Source organism: Manis javanica, chromosome 11, assembly GCF_040802235.1.
Source record: "Manis javanica isolate MJ-LG chromosome 11, MJ_LKY, whole genome shotgun sequence".
Lineage (NCBI taxonomy): Eukaryota > Metazoa > Chordata > Mammalia > Pholidota > Manidae > Manis > Manis javanica.
Window position 1 is genome coordinate 12,487,800 of NC_133166.1, and position 12,671 is coordinate 12,500,470.

A 12,671-nucleotide genomic window follows, 5' to 3' on the forward strand; every position below is an offset into this window, starting at 1 on the left:
GGAACAATATTGAAAACACATAAGGAAGTATTTCAATGATGGTTGGGGCTTTACAAGGCACATTAAATTAGTGTATTGTTATCAGCCTATTAAGAAAAGACACAAAAATCTCTTTGTGCTCACCATAAAATAATGTAGTTTCGATGTTACAACATTTTGGGAACACCAGTTATCCTGTCTCTAATTGCTTCACAGAAGGAAGAAATTAAAAAGCCATTTATCACCACCAGCTAGGTCTTTGTGTTCCATGTTTAATAAAGTGATTTCAGTTCAGATGCTCAAGATTTTAATTTAATGCAGCGATAGGAATGCATCTTCCACCACCATAAAATGTCATTTCCTTAAGCAAGAGCCTTTCACTTGGAAAATGAGAGTTTTGGAAAAGAGATTCAACTGTCCTCTGGTCAATTTTATTCAATGACAGCATGATTTAGAAAGGCAATAGAGCTGTTGAGTCTTAAAAAAAGCTTGGCACAGTTTACCTCCACAGTTGCCTCATCTGGCATCTCAGCCAAGCTGCGTAAGTATAGAGTAGAGTTAGTGCCACAGGTTTCCTACCAGCTGACAGGGACTTCTCCCCCAGTTGCTGTGAGATGGTCCTCATCCTACCCACCCACCACTCATTGTCAAATATTCTCCTATTAATGTCCAGGGCTCACTAATGAGATGGTGTGGCTAGTCCCTTTATTAAAAGATGTTCATTTAAAAATGAACTTCAAAAGCCACTGACATGAGGTTGAACATACATGGTGAAATAATAGGTGGTAGTTTATGCAAAAAAAACCCACAAATTGTCAAAGATCTTCAGTGGAGTCCAGCACATCCTAACAGAATACATTAGCTCCTCTAAGTGAGCTTATCACAAAGCTTCGATTTTGCTTTTCTATAGGACAACATGGTTTGTCTCGAAAGAAAAAGCACTTTGGAGCCAGCAAACATGGTTTTACTCTTGATTCTTAATTTCCTTCAAAAATGGGCATAATAGCTGGTTCTCAATATTGTTACAAAGTTTAAAAGAGATAAGGTATAAGGCCTTACAGATAGATGGCACTCAACCCAAGGTACTCATCACTCAAAAAGATATTTATGCAGTATATCCTATGGGCCAACTCTGGGCTAAGAATGTACAGATGGGTAAGTGCTCCCCCTTGCTCTGAAAGCACACATGACTTGGTAGGAAAAATGGGCATGTAAATAAATGATAGTGATTCTCAGCCTGGGTGCTATATTGGATGTGCAGAAAAGGTGGAATGGGGCACAGAGCAGTGCAGCACCTTTTCTGTGGAGGTGGGAAAGCATAGCGTAGAATGCGTCACAGAGGAGATGTTTGCCAGGGTCTGGAACAAGGACAGATAAAAGGACGATGCTAGCCCTTGGTTGATGGGGTTTTTGAAGACAAAGACACTCCAAGCCCGCGGCTCTCAGTGTTGATGGCTTTAACTTTCGCTGTGCTTTCCCCTCTTGGTTCTTCCACTGTGGTTCTCAGAATTGTATCTGGCTGGCCTCTCTGCCTAAGCCAGGCACCGGTTACTGTAATTGATTAGTCATGGCACAACTGGTCAAACACACTGTCTGTGTAGCCAATGATATGGAAAGGATGGAACCTACTTGGTCCCAAGGGGAAGATGTCTGGTGTTTTTTTTTAAATACTGGTTATTATCACTATCAAATAACTCAATACCCATACAAGTACTGCTTAGATGTTAGTATCAGAGAATAACAAAAATTCCCTCTGTCCATGGTCTCAACAGTCAGACAATTCACCATATTGTCTCAGTAGAGTAAAAGGGTAATTACATGTGGTAAAAGTCTCTGTTTGTTCCAAATTTACACACTAGGAGAAACTGGCTGACTTTGCATGTGGCACATAATAGACAAGTTCTACCAGTGCTTCATGGTACCTTTTGAATTTAAGTGTCACTAAAACTTTAAAAGGGACATTATTGGAATAGTCTAGGTAGAATAATAAAGCAATTTGTTCAAGGTAGTGATAAGTAAAGTGAGATTACTGAGTACTACTTAGTTATGTGGGCTAGACAATGTGAAGAAGCTCTCAGGAATTCCAGTGGCTCGTTAATCTTGGTTAGCGAGCATCATTGATCTTTATCTTAGAAGAGCCGTGTGTACTTCTACGCTGGTGGAAGACAAATGGCAAAGAAAGGGATTAAACAGGTTAAACAGAAGGAATACAATTAGCAAATAAGCAAGTAGAAAAAATGGTCATTCTTCTTAATAAAATAAAAAATACTCATAAATCTAAAGTATTATTTTGCACCTATTAGATTATCAAAGTTTAAAAGATTATAATGTCAGTGCTTACAAGATTATAGTGAAACTGGTATATTTTAAATATGTGTATATATTTAGAGATAATAAAATAGTATAAAGCTTTTGAAAAGTAATTAATAACATAAATCAGAAACCTAAGCTATGTTTCCATTTGGGGGACTACATTTAAAGGAAATTGTCAAATAAGAAAAGGTAATTGATATCAATAGTTTCATTTTAGCATTGTTTATAATATTGAAACAGTAGAAGTACCCAAATGTCCAACCACAAAACATTAGTTAAATAAGTTATATCTTCGGAGGAAGTAACATCATGAAACATTAAAATAATAATAATTATGGAGACTCTATCAGAAATCCTTAAGTTATAATGTAAAGGGAAAGCACAGAATATGAGGCTATATATGGTTTATGTGTATATGCCAAGTTATATATGCAAACTATATGAAACGTGGACATGTGGAGAGTCAATAGCAGAGTGGAAAGTACACATACTTGGCAACCAGATAGGTTTCAGCTTGAGTTCTGTCTCCTCATTTGCAAGCTGCTGACAAGTTAAGTTCTATGTGTTTTCTTTTCTTATGTGTAAAATGGGGATACTTACACTACAGCTGAAAGAATGAAATTAGGTAATTCTATAATTTCTGAATCAAGGTATTAGAATTAGTGTGAATTTTTTTATTTTCTCTCATTTTGATTTCCATTAATTTTAGAATGCTGTTTTGCAATATAAAATATAGCTCAACTTGACATTGATCACCAAAGTTTTATTATACTAACAAATATATACCTTGTGGCATTGACTACATAGCTTACTGAAGTGATCTAAATAATTACTTTTTATTTAGTACTAAACATCTCAAAGTACACTGCTAAGTCATATTCCTTTACTTATTGAACAAACACTTATGTAGCTTTTACCATGTCCAACACACTGTTCTAAACACTGTAGTCATCTAATCCTTGTAATAACCCCATTAAGGTGTTATTGCTATCCATTCTTACAGGTAAAGAACTGACATACAGCCAGCTTTAAGTAACTTGAGCAGGGTCACATTGGTATATGCAGCAGAGGTAGAATTTGAACTCAGGCAGTCTGGCTACATGGTCCAACTCCAGAGTCCTATGCTGCTTTTCAGCTGGTCAATCGAAACATACTCAGTGAACATACGCGGTGCTTGGAAATACAGGGCACAATCCTTAACTTGAAGTCCTTCTCTGGTCTTTAGCTACAGTCACTAAATTCTGCCCCCTCAACCTCAGATAAAAGTCATTCATGTGATAACTAAATGCTAAGGATGGAGAGACACCTCTTCTCACTAATGACCAAAGTCCTGAATGAAAGTCTGCAGCCGACTGTGGCTCTCTGTGGCCATGTGCTGTCAGAGTATGTACTAAGATCCTGGAGCTGTGTGAAGGTGCCTAATGTTCTGCAAACATATGACTTGGGTTTCTCTTCATGCATGTATTTGTGTAGATACACCTTTACACACTACATGTATATGTAACTAATATTACAGCTCAAATATTAGACAAATACCACCAACTCAAATTACACGTTGAAGTACATTTTATTGTACATTTTAACACATAGGAAACCCACAATGCCTTGCTTTTTGCTATTGAATTATCACTGTGTGTTATCACAGATGAAAGACTCTCCCTCTGTCTCTTTCTGATTGAAGAGTATTCTGAGATTCCATGCAAATTCTTACAAATCTGAAATGTTATTACCACTTGGAAGATGATACCACAATGACAGTTAAAATTAATGGCTCTAGAATCAATGTAGATGCCATTGCAGGCACAGCTATTTATCATGTGACTTGACTTTGGCCAAGTTTCTAAACCTCTCTGTATCTCAATTTCCTCATCTGTTAAATGGGACAGTACATACCTCACAGGGTTCTGAGAAAAGATGTAAACATATGAACTTAGACAAGTGACTAAGGAATAGAAGTGCTCAGTAAGTATTAGATATTATAATTTTAATTGCAATACCTATCCATAAAATCAGTCTTATTACTATACAACCAAAGCAAATGATAAAATTACATTAAATTCTAAGGTTGATATGTAACTGAAATCCTGTTTGTCAAGTTTTTGTGTTCATCCCACAGCTGAATTATTATTGACCAATTTTACAAGTTAAGTGCTACATATTTAAATAATAAATTTATACTAAATACTGTTCCAATTTGCAAATTCACTCTATAAAATTTTTTTAGAAAACAATGTTTTGCATTTAAAAAAGTACATTGCATCGTAATGAAATTTACATTTTTATGCTTTATGTTGTCTTATTCCAAAGGAAAAAAAGTTACCTCTTCCAAATAGATTTGTTTCTTTTCATGTCTCCCTATCATTTAAAGCTTATTTTTGAACAATACATGTTGAAATCAAATTATAAGGAAATATTGACCCCTTATCTGGTAGAGTGCTGTATTTTGGTGGGTGATTTTACTTACTGGCAGAGAACACTCATTTAATCTCTCCTGTATTTCTTTCAAGAGTGGTCCTTTTCTTGACAATAGGACCAGTTAGAATGTGCAGACAGTCTAAGTAAATTATCTGTTTTCTCTTTCTTTTTTTTCTGCAGTCATTCACAACACAGCACTGCAACCCGCCAGCCTTCAGTGACTCTGCAAAGGGCCATCTCCCTGGAAGGGTAAGATAAAATAATATGGAGCTTTCTCTTAAACTAAACTGCTAGCCTCATTACTTCAAACATGAAGAAATTTCTCTTTCCTTTCTTTCCTTCCTTTTTCTCCCCTTCCTTCCTCCCTCCCTCCCTCCCTTCCTTCCTTTCTTCCTTCTTTCCCTTTTTCCTTTCTTCCTTCCTTCCTTCTTCCTGCCTGCCTGCCTACCTGCCTTCTTTCTATTAGTAAATATCGAGAAGCTTCTGTTATACGCAAAGCAGTATGCCAGGTACTAAATTTAACAAGTCAAATGAGATGTCTTCTTTCCATTCCGAAAGCTCATAGTCCATTGGGAGTGGCAGGAATACAAACATACTTGCCCAAAGTGTAAGCATCCCGCAGAAGAGAGATGTAAGGGACTAATGGAGGATCCAGGAAGGGTACCTGGCTGAGAATGGTGATCAGAGAGGCAGGGGGGAGCAGGTCAGGATGGTTTCAGAGAAGATACAGCTCCTGAGCTCAGAACTGAAGGGTCTGTGGATATTTGCCTGACACACATTGGAAGAAGGGTACTCTGGGCAGAAGAAATAGCATGAGCAAAACAAACAAACAAACAAACAAACAAACCATGAACGCACGTGCAAGCATGAGATGCCAAAAGGCCACTGACTGACTCCGTGCTGTGGCATTGGGTGTGTGAGGCAGTAGGACAGGAGATGAGAATGGAGATGTTGGCTGGGCGCACTTCTCTTACACACAGAGGATTTAGTATTTTGCATTTCTAATTTCCCCAATTAGACAAAAGCTGGAGGTGCTGGGGGAAGGGGCTAAGATTTTCCTCCACTTGCCTTGTAATTGCAACTGGTTTAATTGAGAGCACTTAATCGGTTAATGTGTAAAAATTCAATTATTTTATTTTTCCAATATCCGTTACCAACTCTGTTCAATGCTATATCCCAATGGCAAGTAGCCTTCCTTAATGGCATTTCAATTCAGATCTCTAACTTTATTATTTATTAGTCCTCTCCATTTTACAATCTTGTATTTTAGTCACACCTTGGTCCGTCCTTCCAACATAGTTAGGACTCAGGTTCCACCAAAGTGTTCCAGAGTATGGAACACAGAGGTATGGTTGCCTCTCTCTCTCTCTCTCATACCACCTGCTAGGTCTTCCTTTCTCTTGGATTTCTCACTGGGTAGTATTGGGGCAAAAGGAAGGAAACAGAAAATGGCATTTTCTTGCCCTTCTGCTGTGGCTGTGCCCTTTCTCTTGGCTCTCTGGTGATGTACCCTGGATGGATGACGAGCCAAACAGCACCCATACTGCAAGACTCAGGCAATTCCTCCAGCCCTGCGGTCCCCTGGGAGACTCAGCTATCTCTTCCTCAAGCCCTGGCCGGAGCCTGCCGGAGCCGCTGGGGCACTCAGCACTCTGCCCGGCTGCAGGACCCCCTCACAGACCCGCAGGCCCCTCTCTCCTCTGTCCTCAGCAGCTGTGACCCGGAGGCTTGCCTCCTCTCTCCCTGGCTCACCTCTTTTTCTCCCCAGGGTTCTTTTCCAGCCTTGGTAGCAGCAGGGTAAGTCAGCCAATTCCACTAAGGGGACATCCACTGGGAGGGAGCTGGTAGCCTTTCCTTCCTGGAGAGTATAAACTTTATAAACACTTTTCGTGGAGTTCCCTTTCCTGCCTTCACCTAAAGAAACCTGCTGCATGTCCCCAGACCCATGGGAAGGTGAGCGAAAGGGATGAGGCCTCTCCATGAACTCTGCCCTCCCCCAAAAGGGCACCTCCTTCTCCTCTTCATCCTCCTCTTCTGTTTTTGAAGGTAAAGAACATCGAACCACCTTAAAAAAAGAAAAACAAAAAAGAAAAAAAAATCAGAGAGAGAAGGAAGGGAGGCTAAATATGATCTTAGTTCTGAATAATTAAATACTTATTTTCTCAACAGGACACTGTCTCCATTGTAGCAATTCTATTCCATTAAAAAAAGAAAAGACACAGGAAGTTCGCAATGAGTACTTCATACATTTGCTTCTGTAATAATATGCAAGGTGGTCTAGATCATGGATCCTGGCCCGACTCCCTGAGTTTAAATCTAGGCCCAGACACTTCTCAACTGTGTGACAGCACGTTACTTGGTTTCTTTGTGCCTCAGCTTCCTCATCCATAAAATGGGGATACTAACAGTATTTCCTTACAGGGTGATTTTTAAGAATTGAAATATTTATGTATTTATTTATAATCATAGTGGTATTAATGCATTATACGTGTGTTTGCTGTAGCACTGGTCACTGTTGTTAAATATAATAGAGACTTCATTTATCAGGTGGGAGAGTTCTTAGTGTATATTAAGTAAGGATTTGTTAAAACAGGGACTGGTGTCTTCACTATACTTTGGAGAGGCATATTCCTATGTACACTAGTGGTAATTATTTGTAGAAGCAATCCAAATCATTGAGTTTGCTTTATCCACCAGGTTAATATCTAGATAAAAGCATTTTAATTACCAAGATCATACTTAAATGCTTATTAAATGCATGAAAGAATAACCCAAGTCTTTTCTACCTATCAGCTTATGCTCAGCTCCAAAAGAAAGAATTTAGGACCAGAATAAGATACGCTCTCGCACTTCTGGTGTATCTCTCTCAGAAAGCTCAAGACAAAGAGACCATTTAGGAACACGAGAGGAAATGGTCTCCCCAGGCCGTGAACATTGTCCAGTCGGACTTGAGAATGCCCACCAGTCAGCACCGGCAGGGGAGTCTGTGTAGCCTCGCGACAGCCCCCTCCACACCGGCCCCCTCAATTTCTCTTTCTGGAAAGTGCCATAGTTTAGAAAAGCCTCTTCCACAAAACTTACCTGCTGGTCCCAACCTCCTCATCAGTTTTAAATCCTGCACATTAAATCAGGTATGTGGAGAGGGCCGAGGAAAGGACGTCAGAGTTAACAAAGGGAAGGGACGTCATGATATCAGGAAAACACTGACAGAGGCAGGATTCTCGGTTAGAAGAAGGGAGCTCATCATTAATGAGATTATATGCAAACTGTGTGACTTGTTTGGATGTAAGTAGTACAAATTCGTGGATGTTCCTTCAAGGGAAGAGAACAGACACCAACATTCACTGAGTGCTTAGTAGGTGCCAGGATGTCTCCCTCTCTCCTTATGCTTTCCCTCTTTCATTTTTTCTCTCCCTCCATCTGCATCCATCCTTCTATCTTATCTAATTTTATTTCCAAAAAGTCTTAAAAAATAGGCTTTTTCCCCCTCGATCTTGATTCTCCCAAGGATGCTTACCTAGAAAGTACAGCTTCAATTTGAAATCAAATTAGATTCCACTATACAACTGACTCCCTGAATATATGGCATGAAAAAGCTTTATTGAGCTGGAGAGCACAGTTTGAGCCATCCATAAACCACATAGTGAAGAACTTCCTAGGGAAAATCATAAAGAACGAAAACTGACTCGAAGTCTAGAAATCATGGAATAGCACTGGAGGCCCACGTGTGTGCTAAGTGGCGGTGTGGCGTCCGTGGAGGAGAGATCACACAGGGGCGGAGGGGAACACTGAGCTTACCCCGTCTCTCCCTCACCTTCCTTGTCCCTTTGAAGTTCTCCCTGGTAGGGCACTGGGTGGCTGTCATTCCACATTCCACGTGTTGGCCATTAACCCAGGCTTCCTCCAGCTATACCAAACGATGGCATTTCCTCCTAAAGGTTTTTTGAAATCTTACCTTTCTTCCTCCATATTCACAAAAGCTTATTTGCAGTTTGCCAATAAGCACTTCTTTAGCATTTTTCACTGTTTTCCGTGTGAGTGAAATGACCTCTGCAATGCAGTCACTAATTGTAATTCTTTGCTAAGATTAAGCCAGAAATGTGAAGGCCTTACCCTGACTCCCTAACGAAAGGGTGACTCCTTTTCCGAAAACCAAAAAATGGTGTTGGCAGCTGTGGTGTATGGTTCCAGCTGGTATAAGGCAGTTTGCCTCCTGTCTAGTAAATAATGCACTATGAAAAATATTCTGTTCCCTGCACTCATGGAAGATAACTGACTCTGAAATCAAGGACTTGGTGGTTTTGCATCCTGGCCTTTCTACAAATTGTTGTTCACCATAAACAGAACCCTTCCCCTCTCTCAGCATGATTTTCCTCCTCAACCAAAGGGAGAATAGCATAGGACTCACCAACTTTCTGTAAATGCAGCAGGTACATATCAGACCCTCAATAAGTTGAATAGACACTTAGTGTAAGTGTTCTGAGAAACTTTTTCTAGCCTAGTTTGAAGACCCACTTTGCACACTTGCTGTATATGTATTGATTAACATAAAACATTTCTGAATAAAATACAGTATTTGAGGTAGAAATAATTTTGCGTTGCTATAATATTTAGGAGGGAATAGCTCAGTAATTCTCTACAAAGCCCTTAACACCAAAGTGATGTTCTTTGTGCCCGGCTGGCCATCAAATAGAGAGATAATGTGGTATACACTGAATGCCTAGGTGGGCAAGGTATTTTTCATTTTGCATAGGCCAATAGGTCTTTTGAAGGTTTCTCATTAAGATGTTATACCACTGAGTGTAGGCAATCAGCGGAAATTGGAAATTTCATTATTTTAAAACTCTCCTTCTTCATGCTTTTGTGACAAGTGACTACATAGGATGTTTTAAAAATGACTTTATTTTAAAAGGCTGTATGTTTATATATTTTTCACCTAAGTTGCTATTTACTTGACACAAAATAAGTGGAAGTACTTCAGATTTCCAATTAATTTGATCCATGTAGACAACAAAACTGTCTTACTGAGACTCTGCCTAGAGTTACTACTGTTTTTTAAATCAGCCTGAATCTGCCATCACTATGCCAGTTATAACGAGGCAGAATAATGTCCCCATTAACAGTGTGAGCTCCTTGCTTCAGGTTCAAGTTGACAGACGTGGCCCACATCTTAATCTCGTATTCTCCTGAGACCCCGTTAAAAGGAAGCTAATGGAATAAAAAAGGGGACAATCTCTTAGTGGTAAAAGAAATGGGAGGGACATCAAAGGCCAAATGATTTCATCACACATCTGGATGACAGAAAGCAGATAGAAGGGTATAAACTGATGAAAGAGAACAAAGTAGTTCCAGCCTTAGATCACCTATGGAGGCGGGCCACGTATGAGGCAGAGCCCTCGTCTCTATGCAACTGCCATCTCCTAGAGTGTGTTTCCAGGGAAGCCACCCACAGAAAGCCCCCCCACAGTGCAGCAGCCTTGCTTGGAGGGGCAGATGGCTCAGGAGGGAACAGATCTGCCTGGCAGAACCCAGGGCACTCAAGACTTCAGAATGGTGACAACCGATGGACTTGAGAGCAGAGTGTGAGCATAGGACTAAAGATGCCCTCCTTGGCCTACATGACCCAGATCACAGAACAGCTGCCAGGAAGGTACTCATCACTGGTCAGAAAGTGAAGACTCTTCTCTAAAGAAACAGAGTTCTCTGAGGAACCTTAGGTGAGCTAGTCTGGTTGTGCCCACATGGCAAAGCCCTTCACCATGTGCCAGTTACTGGGAGAGTTTCAGGGTTGCTTATCTAACCTGAAGTCTTTCTGTGAAAAAGCCTCACCCTTACCTGCAACGCCCACTGCAGCCTTTCTACTACATCATCCTTAAATATGAACAGATAGCCACACATTATCCCATATTTTAACAAAACCCACAAAAGGACGGAAAGATTACAACACACATGCACAGAGAAAAACTGTCGTCAAGGAAACAGAAGTAATTCTGGGAGCAAAACAGAATTTAAAGAAATTCTCCAGTATAGACATATGTTTAGCAATATGGCTGTAACCACTAGAATTAAAACTGAAATGGTTAAATCCACTGGGAAGCCAGGTAGGATTCTCAGGGAAGTTGACACACATTGAATTTTGAGGAATGCATTTGGAACTAAGCAGAGGTTGAAGAAAAAGAAATTTATGCACAAAACCCTGAAGTCCTTAGCTAACACTGCAGATGAACAAGTATCTTCAGCTATTCAAATAACTTTCTTTCATCCAGTACAGAGCATACACTTTGTTTTATCTTCAGACATACTTTTAGCAACAAATAGAGGCAGAATTTTCTAGCAACTGGCATTTTCACATCAATAAAATAGCTGCACTGGAAGATGCTGATCACCCTCTATGGGTAGCACTTAACAAGAAGCTAGACAGTCATCTGGATATTCTGGGAGGAATTCTTTATTAAATGGATGGTTTGTCCCATTAACCGGAACCAAAAATCTCTTCCACATTCAGAAGTCTGTTACTACCCAAGGGCGAACCAAAAGTGGTCTTGTCTAAACAGATACATCTAAGGGAAACTATCCTCTCAGGTTAACTGGTCTGTGGTGACATCACTGTCATTCTTTCTGGGTGGGACAGGCCTGTCTCTATAGGGATAAGCATGAACCTCTGTTTGGTTGGAAGAGACACCCTCTCCACACTCAAAGAGTACTCAGGCTCTTAAGACCCTGGTATCACTGAGCTCAGGGAGCCTCTGGTTTTCCCCTGTGGGGCCTGAACAAGTGTCCTTTCCCAAGGAATGCTCTGGGGACATGACTCTAACTAGAATCATTGGCTCTCTTGTTCTCATCCCAACTCCTTTGTCTTGATGAGAGAAGCCTTTTCATACCTAATATGCTTCTGATTACGCAGGATAATGTAGATTTAAAATACTCAGTCCTCTTTGTCTAAATGCCCAGATATTTGGTTCTAAAATGCATGGTAACTGTAGGTAGTGGAAGCATTATTGACCTGAGAATCAAGAGACCTGGCTTCTATGAGCAAGTCTGCCACCTCTGAACTGGGTGGTTTTGAGCAGATCTCAGTTACCTCATACAGAATGATAAGGTTGACTTAACTAAACAATGTCTTAGATTCTTTCCAACTCCTGCATTTTATAGTTTTGTGAGTTTTGAAGGTGTAAAAGTTTGGCTTCTGGACTCTAGGACTGTTTCTCTATGTGGAACCTAAGCGCTCTAGACAGCTGGTCCTCGGGGCAATGGTTTGAGTTCTCCCTACCCCCACACACTCACAAATGCAGCCATCTTTTGGGGTTCTTAATCAGTGTGACTGCTCAACTTCCTCCACCACACATTCGCACTCTGACCTGCAAAAGTAATGCTAAGCAGAGTTTCCCAAGTAATTGGAGGGGTCTGGTATGCTGAGAAACGCACTCTATGACTTTCAAACTTGAAAGAGAACTTTATTCATATTGTTAGTTGCTGGGGTCACTGGTCAAAACATGGGAGCCTTTGCTAACCACAGAAGGGTAACTGACCTCACTAAAACAGAGGGCTGACTCAGGTTAAATGGAAAGGATTTTGCATATCCTTAGAATGTATTAAAGTTATATATACAGTTGTCACACTCTTCTTTATTTTGCTCCCCTGCCAACTAAAGAGCTTATATGGGGAGAGTATAGGAAAGTTAAGGAGACAAGTGCAAGCTGATTTTTAGAAATGTTTGGAAGAAATCAAACTTTTCCCTGCCACCTCCCTGCCAAATTTTTTTTTCTTGTGATTTGTAGTCCAATAAAGACAGGCCAGCCTTTTGGGTGAGAAAGCTCTAGGGGAGAGTCCCAGCCTTCCTTTTGCTGCCAGGTCACTTGCTGAAGGATCCTAGCTGCTTGGAAGGACTCAGAGATTTTACAGACCCCTCCATCCATCCTGGAGGCAAGACGACCCTTTAGAGCTTACCTCTCAGGGGACCCATT

General features: G+C 40.4%; 1 protein-coding gene across 17 annotated transcripts in view; it reads left to right on the forward strand.

Annotated features, from left to right (window-relative positions):
• The window catches only part of DLG2 (discs large MAGUK scaffold protein 2), a 1,871,010-nt gene that overhangs the window by 1,505,808 nt on the left and 352,531 nt on the right, over nt 1–12,671 (forward strand). For all 17 annotated transcript variants that reach the window (XM_073215942.1, XM_037010570.2, XM_037010571.2 and 14 more), the window contains one exon: nt 4,888–4,956. In XM_073215942.1, coding sequence (XP_073072043.1) covers nt 4,888–4,956 — 69 coding nt within the window. The remainder of the gene's footprint in view (nt 1–4,887; nt 4,957–12,671) is intronic.